Source organism: Eretmochelys imbricata, chromosome 19, assembly GCF_965152235.1.
Source record: "Eretmochelys imbricata isolate rEreImb1 chromosome 19, rEreImb1.hap1, whole genome shotgun sequence".
Taxonomy (NCBI): domain Eukaryota; kingdom Metazoa; phylum Chordata; order Testudines; family Cheloniidae; genus Eretmochelys; species Eretmochelys imbricata.
The window spans coordinates 9697089-9719514 of NC_135590.1; the positions used below are offsets into that span (position 1 = coordinate 9697089).

Sequence of the window (22426 nt, forward strand, 5' to 3'; positions counted from 1 at the left end):
CTGCCCACTAGGGCACGCTCCCTCACCGGCCAGGGCTGAGGTAAACAACCTACTGTGGGTCTGTGCCTTTAAGAGAGTCAGGAGGCAGCCTGGGGGGGACTGGGTGTAACCTTGTTGAATCAGTGAGACTGGAGGAGGTTGGAGGCTGGACAATAGTTCTGAGCTGGGTTGCTAAGAGCTTGGAATTCCCCATGGGGAGGGGAGCAAGGGACCTCCAGAGGGGGGGCGGGCCTCACCCTGCTGAGCGGCAGGCAGCTGCACCAACCACAGAGCTGGCTGGGACTTACCTGGTGGGGCTGCCTCCGCTCAGGTGTGTCCGGGAGTCCTGCCCCTGGACAGACTTTCCGGGAAGGGAGCTGGGCATGGAGCCCATCGGTGCCTGGAGCCCTGTGAAGGTGGCGCAGTGGCTGAGAGGTGAGTGCGGTGGAGGTTTCAGGGCTGGCCAGGGGCTGGAACAGTTTGTCTGGTGGGGGGTGCTGAGAGCCATTGAACCAAACTGTAAACCCTGTGTGTGATGGAAACCACTTCAAGCCAGCAGGCGTGGTAGCACCCCTCGTTCCAGCAGCTGTGGCCAGGGGGTGCACTCCAGCCCCTAGGGCGGGCAGGCGGCTGCCTGCTCCCACGGCAGAGTCTGCGCTGGCAGGAGGAGCTGTGCAAGACCTGCTGGGAGCAGGAGTGGCTGAAACCTTCTGGGGGGCCCTGGCAGAGGCGGGTGAGACTCATGCGGGCATGGCGTGGCTGGGCACGGCTCGGATCCCTGCCCTGGGGGAGGAGAGGCATTCCTAGGGGAGGATATACAGTCCAATGCAGGAAGGTGCACATGCTGGGGTGGGTGGATATGCAGCTCTCTGGGGACCTGCCAGTAGGGAGGAAACAGATCTGGCAGCCAGGGAAGGCAACTGGTGTTACACACTTGGTGGGATGGGGGAGAAGGTAGATCGGAGGTTCTGTTCTCCCAGTCTCCTGGCACGAGGACGAGGGGCCCGTCAGTGAAACAGAAAGGGGACAAACTCAAAACCGACACAAGGAAATATTTTTTCCCCACAGTGCGCAGCGAGACGGTGGAACTCACTGCCACAGGATGCGTCTGAGGCCAAAACCTCCGCAAGACTCCAAAGGGGTTTGGATGTGTTTGGTGGATAACAAGAATGTCTGGAGTTAGACGAGTTAATGCTATTCTGGAAGTGCATGCTTCAGGGCTTAAGCCAGCCTCTAACTCCTGGGGTTAGGAGGGTTCCTTCACCGTGCTCTGAAGCAGCGGGTGCTGGTCTCTCTCCAAGGTTGGCCTAGGTGGTTTCTGATCGAGCCTGGCAGTTCCTGTGCCCCTGAGGGAGCGGCGGTGGTGAAGGCGAGCGGACAGGAAGGCCTGGCAGAGCTGTCAGCAGAGGGGGAATCCAGGCTGAGGTGGTGGTGGCAGATGTCTGGATGTGGGCAATCTGGGAGCAGCTGGGTAGTGACTGCGTTTGCCCCTTTCAGGCCTGGACAAGGTGCTGCAGCAGTATCCCTTTGAGACGTGGTCCCTGACCGGGAACGATTTGCTGCAGCTGTCCTATCGGCGCTTGGAGGAGCTGGGCCTGAGGCGTGTTGGCCATCAGGAGCTCATTCTGGAAGCTGTGGAGCAGCTGTGCGTGCTGGTGAGTGAGCGACCGTGAGTCTGGAGCGAGGCCCGCTCCCGATCTCCAGCACCGCCTGCGGTGAGCGACGGTGAGAGGGTTCCCTCCCAGGAATCACCTGCGGCCTTGCTTCCCAGAGGGAGGGAGCTCTGGGATTCAGGGGATGGGTGGATTTCACCCCCCCCAGCAGTTTCGGGGAGCAGTGCAGAGTTGTGAGGTGTCTGCCACCCTCAGTCTTCGTTCTGAGCTGCTCCAGGGCTGGCTCCTCTCTCCTCTGCTGAGCTAGTTTGGATTGTTCCCCCAGAACTACGAGCTGGAGACCACCAGCCTGGGGACGCTGACGGAGAAGCTGCAGCAAGTCGCTTGGACCACCCAGACCCTCATCCTGAGCCGCAGGAAGGTGACCGCATATGATGGCGAGGCCATCGAGACGCCCTCCCCGGACCTCCTGGCCTGCATCGCTGAGCTGATCACGGCGGCCAAGGGGCTCTTCACCTGGCTCAGCAGGTACTTGCTTCCCCAGTCTGCAGAGGCCAGGAAAAGAGTATGGAGAGACTGGAAGGCCAGGGCCACGTAAGGAGGGATCCCACATGATAAGGAAGGGGATCGCTGAATGGCACGGGGTGCAAGCTACAGGCCTTCTGTTTCTGTGGGGTTTGCATACACTGTCTTTCCAGAGGTGGAAAGGGATGCCAGACCAGTGCTGTCAGGACTGGTTGCGTGGCAGCCAGTGTCTCCCTGGCCAGAGGAGGATGGTCTGTTAGCACAGAGGGACAAGGCTCCGCTCAGTGACTGGGGAGGGGAGGGCTGTGACCACGCTATTTTTGGTGATGGTGAAAACAGCAGCAGGCCAGCCTGGAGCCTTCTGTGCAGAGAAAGGGCACAGCATGGGCAGTGGCTGGACAAGGGTCCTCTGCCCGTGTGCTTCTGCCCTGGAGGGACCCCCTCTTGGGGCCAGAGGGGAGTTTCGTCTCCACAGCCTGCTCACTCCTTTGCTGAGCCTCCCCACAGCAGAAGTGGCTCTATGGGGTGTGGACACCTGCGTGGTAGAAACAAGACTGAGACTCCCAGCTTGTTCCACTGAGCTCCCGGCAGCTGCCCACTGCAGGCGATGAGCTCTGTGTTCTATCGCCGGCTGCTTGTGCCAACTGGGGCCCCTTCAGAAAGCTCCATAAAATCCTGGAAGACTGTGTTTAAACCCCTGGCCCGAGGGGAGGACGGTGCCTCAATTAACTTGAAGCTCGTTGGGCCCTCTCCTTTCCTGCCTTCGTTTATCTAATGACTCCGTCTCACTCATGCACCTCACAGGTATCTCTCCTCTCACCTGAATGATTACTCAGCCAGCCGGGACATTGTCTCGCTTTGCGGAGAACTGGCCCAGATCCTGCAGAAGGTCAGTAACGAGGGTTTAAAAATCCCAAGAAACCAAAGCCAGACTGTGTCGGGGTTGGCGTGTTTGTGTGTTACCCCTGAGATGTGCAGGGGGCCTGTGGATATGGGTGACGTCTCTTCAGTACTCGTGTCGTGCCGGGGTGTCTCATGACCTAGGAAGTGAGAGTAGGAGGGGCAGAAAAGGAGGGTGGCCCAAATATCATGGTGATGGGCACAGTGTAAGGACTGACAGTCACACACACCGCACACACTTTTCTCACTAGCAAACGATCAGTGAGATGTTTCCCAAAACTTCATCAGGATCTCCCCTCCAAAATGTTCCTCCTTGGCTGATAAATACCCCCTTTCCCAAGACAGCGTGAACTCCTAGCGGGACTGGGGAATCTATTTATTTGTTCTTATTTCAATTCAAAACATTTTCTCTTAGTCTCGGCAACACTGCTTGACCAGCAAATATTCTGGACACTGTCAATTTAACCACTGTGTTACTAGCCCCTGGGATTTTAAAGCTTCTTTCCCATCCTCTAATTTGTCCCTCGTCATGCTTTGTCTGTGCATCTCCCTCAGCTCAGAGAATGAAAATTGCTCATGTCTGTTTCATGTTTGTTTCAAAGTCCATTTCACTTTTGGGCTGTCCCCTGCTGCAGTGTTTGGGTTACTAATGCTTCAGGTAGATGTTGTTTAATAATGTGTGTTTTCATTACAATTTAAATCTGTACTGGAGACCTTCCTGTTGCTCTTAGTGTGTCCATACATCTAAATGTTGGGCCACTTCTGAACAGACAAGTGAACCTTGCACCGGTTCAATAGTATATTTTTCAGGGATAAAGCCGCGTGTGTTGATAGACTAGCCCAATGTCCAATTTGGAGCTTGTCGCTTATAGAGGAACCCAGCCATATTCTTCTGCATTATGATTTTTATCCGTGAAATCTGGTTCATTTCGTAGGCAAACAATTTGTCCTTCCAAAGTGTTTTTATCGGACACGGGGCGCCGTCCCCTCTGTCAGGGATGGGTTAGCGGTAGCTGAGTTAGATGAATGGATATTGGTGGAAGGATGGAGCGTGTTAAAAGAAGGAATCTGACTGGAGATTATAAACTGTCAGCTGATGGAACAGATAACCATACCCTGCCTTTCAATAGTTCCCTTTCCCTACAAGTTCTCAAACTGATTTACAAACATGAATGAAGCCCTATTAAATAAGTCAGGGTCATGCACATGTGTAGATAGGGAAACTGAGGCACAGAGATGAACTGATTTGCTCAATGTGTCAGGACTAAAATGCCTGAATCCTGGCTCCTCATCTCCTGCTCGAACCACTAGACTCATGTCTATAAGCAAGTCGCTGCTGAAGGGGTGTATGTCGGAGTGGTGGTATTTGGGTAATAGGAAGGAGTGCTGTTAACTACCTTCATCCTCCACTTCTCCTCTGTTCACGCGTCTTCTGCAGTGCTCCTTCATCTTGCATTCACAGGCTGCGAGATGGTAAAAGCAGACTCGGGTCTCGGCATGCCTTCTAGCCAGCAATGCCTTTGTAGTCCACAGGGCCCAATGGGATCCCAAGTATGTTCTGACTCTTCTAACAACTTCTTGGACCCCAGCAGGGCTCTCCAGCTAGAGTAGAAGGTTAGCAGGAAGAGGTACCCACCGACAGCAGTGCTGGTAGTTCAAATCCTAGGCATGCGCCTTTCCTTCAAGAACCCACTTTAGGGGCAAGTCCATGGGTACCTGGGGAGCCCATCAAGGAAGGATCAGGGAGGGACAGTAGGTTTTAGTGTTGCAAACATGCTGTGAATGCTTCCTGGAGAGAGGTCTGGAAGTGGAGCATCCGTGCCAAGTGGAGAGACCGTGCTTTGCCTGGGGTGTATGCCATCTGGTCACCTGAGCCCTCGTCGGTATCTATCTTGGGAATGGCCTTGCTTTATAGAAAGGTTATGGCAGTGATTCACAGCTGGCCAAAGGAATGCGTGTCCCTGAGATGCCCGGGGAAGGCTCGGTGCCTCTGAGGTGCTGCCCAGGGGAACGTGGGATATAGGGGATGAGAGAGCCATGGGTGTATCCGCAGTCGGACCCCTGGCCTGCCACAGCTCAGTCAGCTGCAAGGAAGGAAAGAGAAAATGACCAGAGTGTGAGCAGGGAAGGGACAAGGAGATAAACAACATCAAAGTGGGGGTGGGGAACTGTTCTTTATATAACCCTGTGATTCACCCTTTGAGATCAGGTTCCGGGCTGGGGGGAGCTCAGTTGTCCGTAAGACTCAGCTGAGCGAAAGGGAGGAGAGAGACTAACGGGCCGAACCAGAGATTCAGGGGACGCTGTTCTGCTGAGCCACAGGTACTGGGAGCTAATAATTCTCCTAAAGATCCTGGCCTGCTCAGGGTGGAATGCAGAGTCCGGGGCACCCGCAGGAGAGGGCGTGTCAGGAATGGGCTCTGGGCTTCTCTGGCTTTGGAAACAGGGCCTGGAAGCGTGGAAGGGACGTGTAGCTGTGAGGTGGGGGAGGGGAGATTGTGACATGGAGAGAGATGGAAAAGGAGACTCAGAGAAACCTTAATGGCTTGTAAATGAGTGGGAGAGGGATGGAGGGCAAGGGGACAGGGTCTGGGGGGCAGGAGAGGGGGTGGAGGGCTAGGGGACGGGGTCTGGGGGGGCAGGGGCAGGAGGTGGTGGGTTTAGGGCTGTGAGGCAGGAAGAAACTGACCCTACTAATAACCTAAAAGTAGAGCCTGCTGGGATATTTTAGGGTTAGAGCCAAAATCCACCCGTGCAACAGAAGGGCGCTCAATGCCTTGCCTGCTCTACCTTGCTGTGGTTCACACCTTCCTCTGCCATGCTAAGCCAGGAGGTCCCTGCCATTGTGCCCTGCGGGGTGGGGATTCCTTTCTGCTCCCAGATCCGGAGGTTGGTGTAACTGTGTCTGAGCAAGAATGGCCTCAGTAAGGCATCTCTCACCCATTACCCCCTGTCCCCCATCCCATAACAATGGACTCTTCTCCCTTGGGGAGGGGACGGAGCCTTCCAAACACCGACTGCCCTCTGGACAGACACCCCTCTGTGTCTAGCCCAGCGGCTGCCCCACATTCTCGCCACGTGCGCTGCCTCGGTTGGCCAGTTCATTCTTATTTCCCATCTCCAGGGTGTTTTCCCCACTCCTGCCCTCCAGCAATCTCCTCTTGTCTTAGTCACTCTGATCTTCCAGTGAAATTCCCAAGAACAAGCTGGAGGTGGGGCCTCGGGAGACTCTCAAAAGGAGACTCTCAAAGGTCTGTCCTTAGAGCGAGGAGTACCTCCGACAGCAATTGGGATCCTGGATCCTCTTTCCGTTGCTATACGGAGTCGTGTGAAGGCTCAGCGCAATCGCCCAGTGACTCCCCAGCCAGATTGTCGGGGAGTCGGGCGCTGCGTGGGCGGCTGTGCGCTGTCCGCCCCCATCTGGGCTAAATGGCAGAGACTAAAATGACCTCTTGGCAGAGTACCCGTCTCTAGGAGCATGAGTATCATCGACCAATCGCCTGTCCTCGAGGATCCCAGTGTGCTCCTTAGGCCTACATGTGATCGGCCAGGCTTTCCCTCCCCCAAACACGGGCTTTCTCGCAACACGCAGCCACTATCTGGGAGGAGCCAGGCGGCACTGACGGGAGTGTGTGAAGAATGGCGTCTCCGTTGGAGACCGCTGGAGGAGTCGAGGCTGGTGGAATGTAACAACCTGCCCTGGAAGCGGGCCAGGATGCTGGGGTTAATCCTGCTGCCGCTCTTAAAAACCAGTGCTGAGAAGTCTTTCGTGACCACACAGCCTTACGTCTCGCCTGGAGGCCAGCGGCACGGCACCCTCTGGGACAGGGCGGGGGCATTGGGAGAGGAGCCACCAGCACCTGGCACCAGCTGTGTTGTGATCCCCACCATCATCCCAAGCAGGGCCGTCATGATCTGCTCCTGGCTTGGAAGAATCTCGGGGAGTTACAACATATAAAAGCTGGATCGACCTAACTTATTGCGTGTCTCTCGTTCTTCTAGGACTGCGGAGTGTCTGAGAGAGAGAACCAGATCCTGCTGATTGTAAGTATGGCTGTGCAGCTGCCGTGTGTGTGTGTGTGTGTATTCCGCAACCCTTGAGGTCGCTGCTGCCCTTCTGTAGAGGCCGTGAGGTCCTGGCGGGTTTCCGGAGGAATGAGTCTCTCCTGCTGTCCTTCAGTGCAGGCACCTCGCGGGGATCTGTGAGAACATCTCGAGCTGCAGCCCGGCAGCCCTGCTGAACCAGACTGCCATCTTGGAGAGCGTCGACCTCGTGCCCACCGAGCCAGAGGACAGTCTGGTGAGTCCACTCCTCCGCCACTGGCTCACGCTGGGGACTCGTTTGACGTTTCCAAACTCTGTCTGTCCCTCTTTGCAGGGCATCGAGATCAAATCCACTAACTCCTGCCTCCACTTCATAGCGGGAACCGCCACTAAGGTGAGAGATTTGTCGGGGCCTGGGGGGCGGGGAGATGGCTTCTGATTTGGTCTTTCCAGCCTGCAGGTGCAGGGAGACGGCTCAGAACTGGTGTCCCAACATAGCCCCCTTCTTAAACCTGCCTACACTGGCCCATAATGAGCAAAATCCATTTTCCCCCTGGGTATCAGAACCCCCTGGGCTTGTTAAGGCACCAAACCCTCTTCCTGAACCAGCTCTAGGACATGGGCTGCACTGGACAGGACTTGGCTGAGTCCTTCCTACTCAGCTGCCTTGTGGCTATGTGTCACGCTAGCCTTGGCCAAGGCTTCAGCTGGCGCCTTGGTTCAGTCGTCTCCTCCTGCGCTCACGCCTGTGATTGAAGGGGAATCGCCCAAAAGATCAGGCCTGCGAGTTAATGGTTAATCCCCCTTTCCTGAGCCCCTCTGACTTACATCAGCCAGAGAGCTGCTTAACTCTGATTAGGCCGCAGTGTAAGTGGCTTGAGAGCTTGTCTCCGCTTCCCAACGAGCACGGTTCTGACACCGCTCGGGTCTTTTCCTTGCCTCTCCTCCTAGTCTCCAGCTGACGACTGCAGCCAGATCCTGCCGGGGGATGAGATCGTTCAAGTCAACGGGCAGGTGGTGGTAAGTATGTCCCTGTCCTCGCTCCGTTAGCTTGCTGGTCTCTTGGGACAGCCAAAATCCTACTAGGAAAGGGGGTCTCTGAGTGTAGCTGCGATCATGGCTGATGTGTATAGTCTGCCCTGGCTGATCCTCATCTGTGTTAAAGCGGGGAAGAACCTCACACTCGGTAGGGGGTGCAGCCTGGCCTCTGGTTAGAGTGGGGGGCTTTGGGTTCTAGTCCTGACTCGCTGTGTCACCTTTGGCAAGTCACTTTCGTTCTCTCTGAGTCTGGTGGGGCTCCCCACGTGCGAGACTCTTTCCCAACGGAAGGTGTGATCCCAGCCCCGAAGGGATCAGGCTAAAACTCACTTCAACTCTGGGCCTCGCGGACCCCCTCCTGGCAAGGGGATTGTGCTGGCTCCCTCTTTATAAAGGGCTCTGAGGTCCTTGGATGACAATGCAATGTATCCCTACTCATGTTTACTAAGACTGGTTGGTTCCCACTTAATTGCCCTGGACCCTCTTGACTGTAGGAGTCAGATGCCACTGGGATGCTAGAATGGCTAGTTTCCTTTATTAGAAAGCCTGGTGCTAGCTTTTTTTTCTTTCCTCCATCCCCTCTTCACTCTCTGACTCACATGCTGCATGGAGGAGAAGCAAATGCCACCAAAGCCTGGCTTTCCCCTCCCCCTCCTCCATTCTAAACACAAGTGCTTGGGCACACCCAGGAAACAGGTAGAATCGCTGTAAGGAACCCAGTGTTTCTACCCTGACTCTCTGGCAAACCACATGCTCAACAGACTGAAACCAGATGAGAGAGGGGGAGGAAAGGAGGGTTTCAGGCTCAGTGCTGGGAGAGGCCAACACCCAGCACTTGGCTGAGCTCTCCACGCTTACAAGCATCAGTTAATTTAGCTTCGTAAATCTCTACTGCCCACTTGAGTGGGGTCAGAATCGTTCTCTCCATTTGACCGTGAAGCATCTGGTTAGGTGGGTGACTGTCTGCTTGAGCTGGTCAGAAAACGGGTCTTTTCCTGTGGGAAGAAAAGTTGACTTTTCAGCAAAAAATCAAAATCTGAAACAACTGGGTTCAGCAATGGTGCTGCGGTACCCCCTGGGAGTTGTCGTTTGAGTGCTCATGCTCCCATCTCCTCTATACCTGGGCTCCCTAGTTGGACTATATCTCCCATGATGCACCAGTCTCACCTCTTGGGGAAAGCAGATGGTGCATGACAGCATCTCTGGCTGTGATGCAGCATGGGATATGTAGTCAGGCTGGAAAGCCCAGCATATAGAGGAGACTGGGGACATGAAGCAGCTGGACTACAGCTCCCATGAGGCACCACAAAAGATCTATCCAAAATGAAATGTTTCAGTATTTGAACAAAACCTGAACCTCTTTATGGGCATTCAGGTTTGCAGCAACAATAAAATCAATTTCCACAGAAATCAGATACTTAGAAAAATGGAAAAAATTGTTCCATTGAAAACCAGTTTTCATGGAGAATTTTCAACCGGCCCTCCTGCTGACCCTCTGACAGGGAGGACCGGCTGGCTGGCTGCAGGCTATTAGCTGAATGTCTCTGACTTGGCCGGTGGTGCTGCGGAAATGGACAGTGAAATGAGAAGGGCATGGATGACTAGCTTACGAAACTGCTTTGATAGCTAGGTGTTTAACTGGGTTGTCACGTCGTTTGGAATCCCTGGTGGGCATGGTGGGATTGCTGCTGGCTAGCTGGATGTCTTGTGAAGTGCGTGGTTGCTGAATCACGCGACTATAGATTCCCTTGTCTGCACCATGGAGCTGTAATAGATGCAGGTGTCTAAACCCTGACCACTGCTTGTACCAGGTGCCTAGGGAGAGAAACATCCCCTTTCTGAAATCCAGTGGCTCGTGGTGCTCGTGGTCCAGAGTAATAGTTACCAGACACGAGATCAAACTGATGGTCTCACCAGCTGACAGAGCCCATGTAACAGAGTAGAATGACTTGCAGAGTTGCCTGTTTCAAACAGCCCATTCAGTGTGATTCGGCCTGTGCTGGCGATGAGCACTGACCTGCTAATCCCATGTGTAGGTGGGTTGGACTCGAGTGAATCTGGTAAAGAAAATACTCGAAAAGCCAAACCAGGTGACGTTGGTGCTGAAGAAGATTCCACTAACCTCTGTGGGGTCCCCGTGTTCCCCCAGGTCTCCGTGCCATCAGGTGAGCCCGACCCGGTACCCCCACACCCCCAGCATGAGGACTGAACCTTTACTTGCTGTGCTGGATAGGCAGTGACCGGCTAGGAACCCAGTGGTGCTGGGCATTCGGAGGTGGATCGCAGGGCCCTCTTTGCCTGGTCCCCAGGGCTAGCTGTTGCTGCATTGCTGTCTTTTTGGAGGGGGCACCAGCTCCCATCCCCACCCAGCGTGCCTCATTGTGCTGGCTGGAGGCTCCTTCCTGGGGCTTAGCAGTTCTGCAGCTACCCTTTCATTCCAGGCCCTATCTCGGGTCAATGCTTTTGTGAAGTGCCCCGAGTTTCCTCTGACTCAGTGCTGAAGGCTTTGTCCCAGCAACACAGAAGAGCACTAGTGTGATGACCCCGCTTTGCTGTGCGTCTATTGAGCTCCAGTGGTGCGCAGGATGGAAATTCGCTGACTGTTTTATAGGCACCTGGCAGCTTCTTGGGTGCTGCAGAATCTCCTGGCTTGGAAAGCAATGACTCTCCAGTAAGCTTGGTCTCCCTGCCTTCCAGGTAAGAGCCCAGAACCTTAATCCAAAGTGACTTCCTGTTGCTAATCTTTCCCTAGGCCTCTCTAGCGGCTCTGCCCTGTGGCTGTGTTGGGAGGAGTGACGAGTCATTGTCTGTTCATCACAGAAAGGTGGGGCGGGCAGGGACCTCAGAGGTCTAGTCGAGCCCCCTGCGCTGAGGCAGAAGTCAGTAAACCTAGAATCAGCATCTCTCAGATGTGACCACTAGGGGCTTTTCTTGCAGCCATGGGGGGCGGGGGGGAGTAATAGCCCCTCCCTCTCCCTGTTGCTCCTGGATGCACCGCCCTGGTGTTATCTGCTGGGGCGGCCAGCAGGGGTTGGGCCCTGCCCTCCTCTGGAGACACCTGGGGCACAATGCTGGAGGAGCAGGCAGCTGGTGAGTTCCCCACCTTCCCTGGGGCGGTGGTGCTCAGGCTTTTGGCTTCAGCCCTGGGGTGGTGGGCTGGCAGGCACTGGCAGGGCGGCTTTGGGCTCCAGTCCCAGGCTCTGGCCCCCTGCTGCCCCCCCGCAGCCCCTCATCCAGGGCTTCATCTGTCCCCAATCTTGGCAGGGCTGAGTAAGTCTGCTGTGAAAAGTGATACCTGTATGTTTGTTAATTTCACTTTTCACAACAGACTTATTGGCTAGCAGAAATCAGGTATGATGATTTGGACGTGTCTATGTGCCTCTTTCTTTGTTTCTCCTAAAGCTAATTAAGTATTTTAGGAAAAAGTGTGAGAGTGGCCACCAGCAAGAGTTGGGAGCTGCACTCTGGGCCATCAAAAAATTTGTCCTGAGAACCCCTGTCCTAGACTATTCTTGACATGTGTTTGTCTGACCTGTTCTTAAAAGCCTCTGATGATGGGGCTCCCACAACCTCCCTAGGTAACCTGTTCCAGTGCTTCACCACCCTCCAAGGTAGAAAGCTTTTCCTAATATCTAACCTAAAAATCCTAAATCTCCCCGGCTGCAAACCAAAGCCAATTACTTCTTGTCCTACTCTCAGTGGACTCAGGAAAACAATTGATCACAGTCCTGTTTATCACAACCTTTTAGGTGTTTGAAGTCTGTTATCTTGTCCCCTGTCAGCCTTCTCTTCTCTAGACTAAACAGGCTCAATTCTTCCAACCTTTTCTCGGTTGGTGGTGTAAGTCAAAGACCCTGCTTCTGTAGGTTTGCTCAGGTAGAGGGTAGATCTGATAAGATCACCGTCACCAGAGCAAGGTTCCTGTTTTCAGGCTCGCATGCCAGGGAAATTTGTAATGTTGTTGTGAATTAATAAGCAAAACTATTTGTTTCCTTAAGGATCTTTTGGGGGAAGGGGTGGGGAGGTAGAAACGATTAAAACAACCCTCCTCTCTCCTCCGCATCCCATCCTTCCCCAAATGCAAAGGTTCCTGTTTCCAGGGAGGAAATGTGGTCGAGCTTTTGGATCAGACACTGGGAGTTGGGACTCTGGGTTCCATTCCCAGTTCTGTCATAATTTGCTGTGTGACCTGAACAAGTCACAGCACCTCCATGCCTCAGTTTCCCCATCTGGAAAAGGAGGAGGAGATGTCCCTTCCTCACAGGGGTGTTGTGGCCTTGCTAGGCAGTGTTTGCCTCATGGATAGGGCCCTGGACTTCAACTCCGGAGACTTGAGTTTTATTCCTGGCTTGGCCGCTGGCCTGCCAGGTGACCTTGGACAAATCACTTTAAATTTAAAAAAAAAAAAAAAAAAGTCTGTCCCTCAGTTTCCCCATCTGGAAAATGGGGATAATTTATGAAGTGCTTGGAGATCTAGGGCTGAAAAGCACCACAGAAGATCTAGGCAGTATTTATTTATTTATTTTATGTTGTTTTTATCTGGAGCCTCGCACTTGTTTTGCCCCACTGACTTTTCCATTAAGTAACATTTTGTGTGGGAGAGGAAAATGATGCAGCATCAGCTCCTAGATCGCACGTATGGTGCCAAAGGTAAAAACGGCCCACGTGACCAGCACCGACCGGCATTGCTTTGCTGAACTGAACTCTGATGAAACGCTCCCACCCACACACCGTTGGGGCTTGCAGGGTGGCGCGATCCTGCTGAATAGCAAACATACCACAGGGTTAGTTTGCTGTCAAGTGCTAGCTAAAGGTTTCTCCTCTCCTGAAGCGTGATCGCCAGGTTGGAATCGGGGCTGGACTCTGCGCTGGATCTCGCCACTGACGAAGAGGAGGAGTTTGTCTCAAGCCACCCCAGAGAGGAGACCAGGGACTTCCTACGGCAACTCCCCGCTGAAGGTAGGAGAGAGCAGATGCCCTCTGCATCCTGTGGAAAGCAGCAAGCCCTCCTCTGAAAGGCTTTCCACACTGGTGCGAGCTCTGATTGTTGCAGGTTAGTGGGACTGGATTGTGGGCAGATACTTGGCTGAGAGTCCTGTGCCCTGTGCAGAGCAACACTGGGACCATAGGTGCCAACTCCGTGGGTGCTCTGGGGCTTGAGCACCCGTGGGGGAGGGGGGGGGGAATAGGGGGTCCTCAGCACCCACCAGCCACAGCTGTTCGGCAGGGCCCCAGTGCTGCCAGCAGAGCAGGGAGCAACTGGCAGAAGGTGCTGGGGGAGGGAAGGGGCGCCGTGGGGGAAGGGATGGAGAGGGGGCAGGGCCTCAGGCCAGAGCGGGGATGGAGCACCCACCAAGGAAAAATGTCAGCACCTGTGACTGGGACTCCTGTTATAAATGGCGCCCGCCCCGGACACTCTGTCTGCCTCCCGTACAGCGCCGTGCACATTTGAGGCCCTATCTGCTCCTCTTTGTGCTGCTGTGATATAAGTAAGTCAGGAAAGGGACCAAGCCGACTGGAGTCAGGGCAGGTCTAAAGAGTGCTGCCGACTGCTTGGAGCGGAGGCCTGGGTATCCGGCGTCTCTTCCTGGCTTGGCTGCTGACTCACTGTGCAACTTTAAGCAAGTCCCTTAACAATGCTGTGCCTCAGTTTCCCCATGTGTAAAACAATACTGATAGTACCCTCCTTGCAGGGCTCTTCTGAAACTTTCATCAACTAAGATTCCCGGAGATCTCCTGAGAGATTATCCATTGTGTGATATGTGCAAAGGTGCTCCATGTAGGGCGCATGCAGAGCATGTGGTAACATTGGTTCTGGAGGGCCAGCTTCCCCACAGAGCTTGTTTGGTTTACATGGCCATGGGGTGGGGGAAGTGAGTTGAGACTACAGTGTTCGGGTAAAATGTGGCATGGACGATACTGCGCTTCAAGCCTTAAAGGGTAGGCCCCTTGCAAACCTCAGGGCTTGAGCAACTGGAATGGCGCTCATGTTACAGAATAGAGGCTTTAGTGGGGCCAGCTGGGGATCTGGCCCTAAATTTTTAACCAGCTGTCTGACCTCTCCGTGCGAGTGAAATACAAATCTCTATGTGGCTCAGAGGTGTTGGAGTCCCCCTTACCAGTTTGATCTTTGCAGGCGCTTCAGCAGCCCCTACGTTGGAGATCCAAGCTTTGGGGGCAGGATTTGAAGGGCGCAGCTCCCCCGTTGCTGTCGCTCCAGCCAGACCCAGCACCTTGGAACTCAGATCTAAGGAGTCCCCGGAGAACGGAATTGGGAGCAGAAGTCGGGGACCAGAATCTCCCGCTCTTCCAAACAAGGTGAGAGGAGAGCGAACGAGCCTAGGCCAGTCTCTTCCTGTGTGTCTGTACAGTGACAACCCCCTGGGCCTGAGGCCTCTAGGCACTAATGCAGCACACACGACTAAGATAAACATGGATGGGGTTGAGAAGGCCACATGGGCTCCTAATGTCCCTCCCCTGTTAGACCAGAAGGAACTCCATTAGAAATTTAAAAGGCAACAAATATAAAACTGAGATGAGAGGGAAAAAATCTTTAACTTTGTGTGTGGTGAACTTGTGGAACTCACTGCTGCAGGATGTCTGAGGCAAATAACTTAACAGGACCCTCATCTTCATCCTTAAAAATGATTGGGATTTTCAAATGTGCTCAGGGCTGGCCTACTTCTGTTCCCAATGAAGTCACTGGGAGTATACCCTACCCTGCAGTTAATGTCACCTGGTGGGCAGGCAGCTGCATGCTGAACCAGCTATAGCCCCGGGTGCTCTAAGCAAGAAAGCTATGATCGCCCAGCCGTTTCCCACATACAACGGCCAGCCAGCGAGTGCATTGTCTGCTCTCCACTGGCAGGCCAGTGCCATAGACAACGGTGTCTCCTTCACTTTATCGTCTGCCTCCCAAAAGCCTAGTGAGTTGCTTGCATGGCCAGGATCTTTGTAACCACATGTATCTGTGTCCTCTCCATCCCTTTCAGAGCAGCACCAAGAGTTGCTCCAGGCAGAAAGGTGAGTGGCCTCCTCCCGTCCCCTTGTGGGTTTGACAATCTTGAGCTCCATGTTAACCAGGGGATTGGAGCATTTCCTCCCCTTTCACAAAGGATTGTTTTTCCCCAGGCCCAAGGCGCATTCTTAGGTTGCACATTAACTTGGCCACAGGGCCGGTGGCCCAGGGCAGCCCGCCAAGGAGGGTGCCGTGCACAGGGTTTGCCTGAGTCCTGGGGGCTGACCGGGTGAGCAGCAGCGTCTGGAGGGGGCGGGGGGGACCTGAGCTGCAGGGGGGCAGTTGGACAACCAGCCAGGTGACTCCTCCTGATCAGGGCTGCCCCTCCTCCCTCCTGCTGCTCGGCACTGGGAGCGTCCTGTTTGCTGTGCAGAGAGATGGGGGCGAGGCTGATGTCGGGGTGTCCCCCTCCCCCCACCCAGGCACCCGGTCTGCTCTGAGCTGGGGTGACAGGACGGGGCGGGGTGGGGGGGGAATCTGTCCATGCTGCTGCCTCTCTGGGTCTGGCAGCTGCCTGTGTCTGAACAAGCCTTCAGGCTCCTGATCCTGAGGGCTTTCTTAAAGAGACAGCACGCTCCTACTCACTCAGGCGCGCACACGCATGCTGTCTCTCCTCGCTCCCTCCGCCCCCCCCAGCCCCCTCTGCCCCCCCTCCCCAGCCCCCTAGGGGTGCGTGGGGCAGAGGAGCAGCAGTCCAGCAGGGGAGCGCCGGAGGGGGGATGCAGGGGTGTTAGGGGTGAAGGGGACACAGTGCAGAGGTTAGGAGTGAAGGGAGAGTGGGGATCCCCGGAAGCGCTTGAGGGCCAGGGGCAATGAGGGGGAGGGCACCATACCCACGGGGGCCAAGGGCACCAAAATGCACATTTGCCCAGGGTGCGATTTCCCTAAGGCCGGCCCTGCTTGGCCACACAGCCCAGAGGGAAGAGGGGTCCCGTGGGATGTGGCTACCCGGCGTTCTGTGCAGCTTGGCCGTGAGATGCAGAACGCACTCAGGCTGCAGAGCCCCGGAAGGAAGGGCCAGACGTGGTGCTTGGGGCTGCAGAAGTGGTGTCCGTCTGGTGCCGCTTCTCTTGGCTGCGGAGCAGAATCCGGGTGTTTCTGTTCTGAGCCTGGGGCTGGGAGAACCTGCTCTGATCCTTTCTCTTCCCCGCCCCACCCTTCCTCCCTCCGTCCTCTGCTCCTTGGTGAGCTTCTGCCGCGGAAGCAAGGGGCTCAGCACTGGGCCGAGCCAGGCCTAGTGCCGGCCGGCTGTGCTGTTCCAGTCCCCTCTCCTCCCCCGCCAGTGCAGCTCCTTCCCCATCTCCTCGCAGCTGGCTGCCAGCTGCTGCAGTCCATAGTGGTTTTGGGGGATGGAGAGAGTCCCTCCAGGGGCTTGGCTGAGAACCACCAAGCTTATTTCCTTTGTGACCAGAGGCAGACTGGGATGAATGGCCGGCGCATTTACGGGCGGGAGCAGCTAGGGCCCAGGCTCACCATTGTCCTGCACCAAAAAGCATGGGACTTTCCCCACTGCCCTACAGGGCTCCTCTGTGTCTCTGCTATCCCCTAGCGGTGAGAGGGCGCAGGGGGTGGGGGAGCCTTGCAGAGAAGCCACTATGAGACAGCTGTCGGGGCAGGGCTGGGGCAGGATTCATGGGAAGCGGGTGGCTCCTCTTTTGGAGAGAGCTCCCCTCGCTGTGCCTCACTCCCACTGCCCCCCTCTCCTCCGTCCTTGCAGGAGTGGCTACCAGGCTGAGCCGCCGGCGGGTGTCCTGTCGGGAGCTGGGCAAGGTGGACTGCGACGGCTGGCTCCTGAAGAAGAAAGACCACGTGGGATTCATGTCCCAGAAATGGAAACGCTGCTGGTTTGTGCTGAAGGGCCACGTTCTCTACTGGTACAACCAGCCCAGTGTGAGTGTGTCCCTCAACGGTGGGGATTAGTGGAAAGGGGCAGGTCGGGGGGTATACAGAGGTGCCGTGTCCTCAGGGGGCTTAGGGCGGGAGGGAAGAGGGCGTTGGCTGCTGGACTCCAGAGATCCTGAGACAAATCTACAGGGACCATGTAAAGTGAGACAAGTTAGAGTTCGCTATGCTCAGAGCCCATTGGACTGCCCCAGGCCTAGGTCAGCCCAGCCACTGTTGGGTTAGGGAGTCTTTGCAGGTGTGCCGAGGAATCAGAAGTTCAGAGAAGGGGGGAGAGATTTCTGTGCCTCTCCCTCCCGTTAGCGGCACCTTCTCTCCTGGCCCAGTTGGTGCATGTCCCCAAATGAGACTCCTCTACGCTCCGATAACTCAGTGAGCCAAATTCAGAGGTGATCAGTAAGAGGGATGGGTGGGTGTAACAGCCCCACAGAGAGGGCTGGAAGAAGGTGGATCCTGCACCAGCTTTGTGGGCTTTTTCCCCACTCTCTGACTCCACCAACCCCATTTCTAAGGAGAAGCCTGATCTCTTCTGGAAAGCGCATTCAGGTCTATGTACTGAAAGGCCAGATAAGAAGAGCTGGGGATTATTCTTCATTGTTATAATACCCAAGGACAGCATGACGTTATTGATTTACCTTCTTGGTACAGTGGCTCTCCTGGCCACAGAGTCCCACATGATGCCCCAAAACCAAATGAATCTTGCTTCTAAACGCCAACGGCAGCAAAGCCCCCTGTGTGTGACGTGCCCCTTGTTTCACCGCCCAGGACGAGAAAGCCGTAGGCCTGATCAACGTGTCGACCTACGACCTGGAAAGCACCCGGGAGCAGAAGAAGAAATAGTGAGTACGGGAGATGCTGAGCAGAGACCTCAGCTTCGGGAGAGGAGGGCGAATTTAACCTGGGAGAGGAGGACCCTGAAGCACGGATGGCGTGGGAGCGCTCTCCGTAGGGCAGCACATCCGTCGGAGCGCTTGGTGCCAAGCCGATTAGCCGTACGCAACAGTGCAGGAGCTCTGTGTGGGGAGAAGCTCCCAGCTGCTCCAGTCCCCGCCTCTCCAGCAGGAGGCGCTGAGTAACAGTGCTGTAGGGGAAACAAGCAGCCCCCTCCCAGCAGCAGGCGCTGTAGGGCACAGTGCAGGAGAGCCATCTGCGAGATGGAGCTGTAGAGAACTGCCTAGAGGGGAAGGCGCTCTCCAGACTGCTCCTTGCGGATGGGTTTGGATTTGATGACTGTCGGGAGGGGGGAATTTAAAAATCCCAAATAAAAGGGTCTGTTGAAAGTTAAGGGCAAACATGTGTTTCAGCAGAGCCCAGCTAGCCCCGGGGGAGGCTGGAAATGGGGCTAAGAATGGGACACCTGTTTCACTCTTAACTAGGGGGTAGTTACAGCTGCCCGCTAATACGGGAGGAATTTGTGGAAAATGCAGCCGCATCCTTGTTCTTCTTTCAGTGTCTTCCAGCTCTGCCATGAGAAGTACAAACCTTTCGTCTTCGCAGCAGAGACTCTGGCTGATCTGAGCATGTAAGTAGCCGGGCCGGGTTGGGGCAGGCCAGGCTGTCCCTGCATGAATTTGACATCGCTAAGTAAACACCCTGCGGTGATCCATGCAAACCATGACTGGCCACAAAACCCCTCTCCTTGCTTGCTAAAATACCCGGATGCAGTTAAACTCCAGCATTCTCGGGAGGGACTGAACCAGCCTGAATCCACAGTTCCTGTGGTCACTGGAGGCTGTGTCCAAATGGCCGGTACGATTCAGTGAGGGCCGTGGTTCTCAGGCTGTGATTTGTGGAACCCGCCCCAACGGGCCACAGACTAAAATGCTGTGGGGACCATGCTTTGGAGGGTTTGGGCTGCCGGGAAGGGAGGTGGCTGTGGAAGAGGGCCGGATCTCTCATTCCCAACGGGTTGCAGAAGGAAAAGGCTGGAGACGCATTGGTCTGAGATGGCTTTCGCCACACGTGAGGGGGTGCATGTGATGGAAGGGGAAGTGCCTGGGAACCTGGGAGGGGGTCTCTTTGGTGACTGTCCGTGATCTGTTCGTCTTCCCAGGTGGGTGAGTGGTTTGATCACCGCAAAAACCAAATACAAGCTGGCCCAGGAATCGCTCCCGCATAGAGAAGAAGGTAGGAACCAGGCACCTTGCTGAACAGGGCTGGAACCCCACATGTGAACCAGCTATTACATGCCATGTCCCTACAGGGTGACTGGATGAGCCCCTCCCAGAATCCTCCTGACTCCAGTGGGCTCCACTCCCGTATCTACGTGAGCTGGGGGGGGGGGGGGGCAGCAGTGCTGCAAGTGGTCTGAAGCGTGTGTGGGGCAGAGGGTCTCTCTCGTAATCTGGGAGCAGCTGCTTCGGGAAGACAATGCTTAAAGTGCACCCCTCAGGACACTGCTCTGTTTTCAATTGGCTGGGTCTGTAACCCCCACTATTCCCCCCACCCCCGCACGGGTGCACACAGACATTTTAAGTACTGGTGGGGAACCAAAGCTCTTGGATCTTGGAGACCAGTCAGTCCTCACTGCCTCTGGCTTGGGGGTCAGCGTGGGCCCTGTGGCACCCTAGGGTCTGGTCTCTTCTCCAGAGTTCTGTGCTCAGCTGGTGAAGGCCCAAATGCACGGTGACCGAGATCCGAAAGGAGGATCACACACGAGCGATTCGCGTGGGAGACCTGCAATGTGGCGGGATCCATCCCGCTGGCATTGGGACTTTTGTAACCTCCGTGCAGTGATTGCTGATTCATGGGCCTTTTGACAAAAGCGAGGGGACCCCAACTTTGTGGGGGACCCCAACTTTGTGTGCAGGGTAGGACCTTTGAGACTAAAGAGGGACACCCCTGAAAAAGGTGGTGAGTTTGGGGTACAGGAGTCAGGGGAAAGGGTCCTGCTCTGCATTGACTGCTGGCACCCCCCACTCCTCCCCGCTTTGAGACCAAGAATCCAAAGATGTGGGCGAGCCAGGCTCTGTTCCAGCTCCCAGTCTTTCCTTTCCTGGCCTGGGAGCAGCTTGCTGCACCTTACGTTGGGGAGGAGGTGAAGACGAGAATCCTATTGCTGAGCCATGAATCCTCCAGTCAACAAGGGGCAGCAGGGCTGGAGCGATGTTGGGTGACAAGACGCAGTGCGGCCTAATGGTTAGATGGCCAGCTTGGGGACCAAGAGGCCTTGCCCCACCTTCCCACTCCGTGGGGATCATCCCCAGCTGGCAGGCTGGGCCCCTTCTTCTCGCTAAAGTGCGGTGAGATCCTTGGATAGAAGGCGCTGGAGAAGGGCAGCTTGTGCTGGGCAGGAGCAAAGGGTGGTGGCTGGTCCAGGCTTTCCCGCTGATAGTCCCCTCTGCGCGTCTCCCGCCAGACTGCTACAGTGAGACGGAAGCTGAGGATCTTGACGACGACTCTCCCAAGCCTGGCTCTGATCTGGTGAGCGTCACCGGGGACGGGGGTGGACTCTACCGTCCAGCCGGGGAGAGCCCTGGCCCTGTGTGATGGGACATGGGATCAGCTGTTGGCCCTCCCTTTGCGGATGCTGGCGGGCGGGGCTGCGTCGCGGGTGTCAAACGCGGCTCGGCAAAGGGCGAGAGGACGGTGGCTCTTCCCAACCTTTCTTGCTGTTGGGGGGCGGGGCGGGTCTTTAAACAGAAATGTTCTTCCCCAGCTGCCAAGGAGAAGGGAGCTGCTCACCACGCTGGAGAGAGCCCAGCCCAGTGCTGCAATGGGGAGCCCTGACTCCACCGGCCCAGTGGGGAGCCCCGTCCCTGGCAGTGGCAGGCCCTGCTCGCCCCTGGGTAAGTGCTAGTGAGATCAAGCCTGGGTTTAGGGCCGCTGTGCGTCACCTGTGCTCAGTGTGGCCCCCTGGTGACTGATCCAGGTAAAGCAGTTAGTGAATCCACGGCAGACTCTGCTCACAAAGTTGGTTCTTTCGCTCAAGCAGAGCGGGCTCCGGGGGGCGGGGGGTGGGTGGGGGGTGTTACACAAGTGGGTCCTTTCTGGGGCAGGTCGGCGGGAGGGTGCTGAATGGAGGGCGGGGGAGGGGTTGTCAGGGCTTCTCCTTTGTTGTGGAGAATCTCCTATGCCGTTCCATGAGCTAGCCGCTGTGTCTGGGGAATGTCGTATTTCTCCAGCGCCATCTGTGGACGTTCTTGTAACCCTCTTGACCACGGAGAACCAGGGTCCTGAACGGGCTGTCGTGCCGAAGCCTGATCTGCTTGGGGCCATCCTCGCAGCAGGCATCACCTGCTCCCCACAAGTCCATCACCCTGGCACAGAGGCTGTTCCAGCCCCACTCTAACTCTATCTGCTGTGGCTCTCTTCCCCCGCCCCCTTCCTCCCCCCCGCCTTATGCAGACTCCCCTGGCGAAGAACTGGAGTCCCTAATTAAGTGTCTGAAGCAAGGCGGGGTGTCTCTCATCGGCACGTGCCAGCTCGTGACCCACGAGCAGTACCGCAAATCCTTCATCAAGCGCAACAAAAACCCCCAGATCAACGAGAGGGTTCACCTGGTCCGGGCCCTGCAAAGCACGCTCAAAGTAGGTGAAACGTTCAAGCCCCCTCGCCGTGTAATGCCCTCTGACGCACAAGCACTGAGCCGTGGGGAATGTTCTTTTCCTTTTGCAGGCGAAGTTGGCTGAGCTCCAGATCCTCAATCAGCTCCTGAACGACTCGGAACTGACCTCGGAGAAATTCAGACACTGGAAAGAAGAGCATCAGGAGTTATATCAGGAAATCCACCAGTGGTGGGTGCACCAGCCAGGCCAGGCTGAAGGTCTAGAAGCAGAACTTGGCGCTGAATCCAGTCCACAGGAAGCTGCCGGTGCGAGGCCGTAACACATGGAAACAAGGCAGATCCCGGGCAATAACGTTCCCTTCATGAACCTCAGTGCAGGGAATAATACGTCCTCCTCTCATTCCAGAGAGAGAGTCCTGTCATCTCTGTCCCATGAAGAAACATGGTGCTCTGAGAGCAAGGAGGAATGCTGCTTGCTCACAACACGCAGTGTGTCAATGTAACTGGAAAGTGGGATGCATTTTAAAGACCCCGTTTAAGACACCTTAGAGCAGGATTTTATGTAGGGAACCACTTTTGACAAAGCCTTGTAATTCCGAGGACTGAGGGAGGAATTCTTGGAATGGATCCTCGGTTGGGTCTAAAGAGAATTGCTTGTTTTAAAAGAACTGCTGTTTCCATTTCCCAGTGATGTTTAATTAATCTGCATCCATATACTTCACTGACTAACTGACCCCAGCTCTGTGAGGCCAGAACAGTCCCTCTGGGTATAATTCTGAGACTGGGGTATTCAACATGTTGATGCCTTGGCATTTCTCATCACTCGACATCCATCCAGAGCCCGATCAGAACCAAGAGCCCGTGTGATGGAAGATCTTTTACGGATAGAAGGATCAGAGA

At 55.5% G+C, this 22426-nt stretch overlaps 1 protein-coding gene across 1 annotated transcript; it reads left to right on the plus strand.

The window, feature by feature from the left end:
* The first annotated feature begins 362 nt into the window (after window positions 1–362).
* Window positions 363–21846, plus strand: CNKSR1 (connector enhancer of kinase suppressor of Ras 1). Its single transcript, XM_077837943.1, has 21 exons — window positions 363–414; window positions 1477–1634; window positions 1918–2120; window positions 2922–3006; window positions 7020–7061; window positions 7198–7317; window positions 7396–7455; window positions 8013–8081; window positions 10136–10264; window positions 10711–10796; window positions 12931–13058; window positions 14236–14417; window positions 15092–15122; window positions 16835–17007; window positions 17785–17858; window positions 18470–18541; window positions 19073–19146; window positions 20378–20442; window positions 20678–20807; window positions 21367–21548; window positions 21637–21846. Exons 1-21 carry the CDS (start codon window positions 363–365, stop codon window positions 21844–21846), a joined length of 2325 nt encoding a protein of 774 aa, XP_077694069.1.
* The last annotated feature ends 580 nt before the right edge of the window (window positions 21847–22426 follow it).

What these genes read in the sequence shown, in the direction of transcription:
- CNKSR1 (XM_077837943.1), top strand. Translation starts at nt 363, where the DNA reads ATGGAGCCCATCGGTGCCTGGAGCCCTGTGAAGGTGGCGCAGTGGCTG. An exon ending in AGAACCAGATCCTGCTGATT is followed by an intron (nt 7,062 to 7,197) that starts GTAAGTATGGCT and finishes GCTGTCCTTCAG; the next exon opens with TGCAGGCACCTCGCGGGGAT. An exon ending in ACTGGTACAACCAGCCCAGT is followed by an intron (nt 17,008 to 17,784) that starts GTGAGTGTGTCC and finishes TTCACCGCCCAG; the next exon opens with GACGAGAAAGCCGTAGGCCT.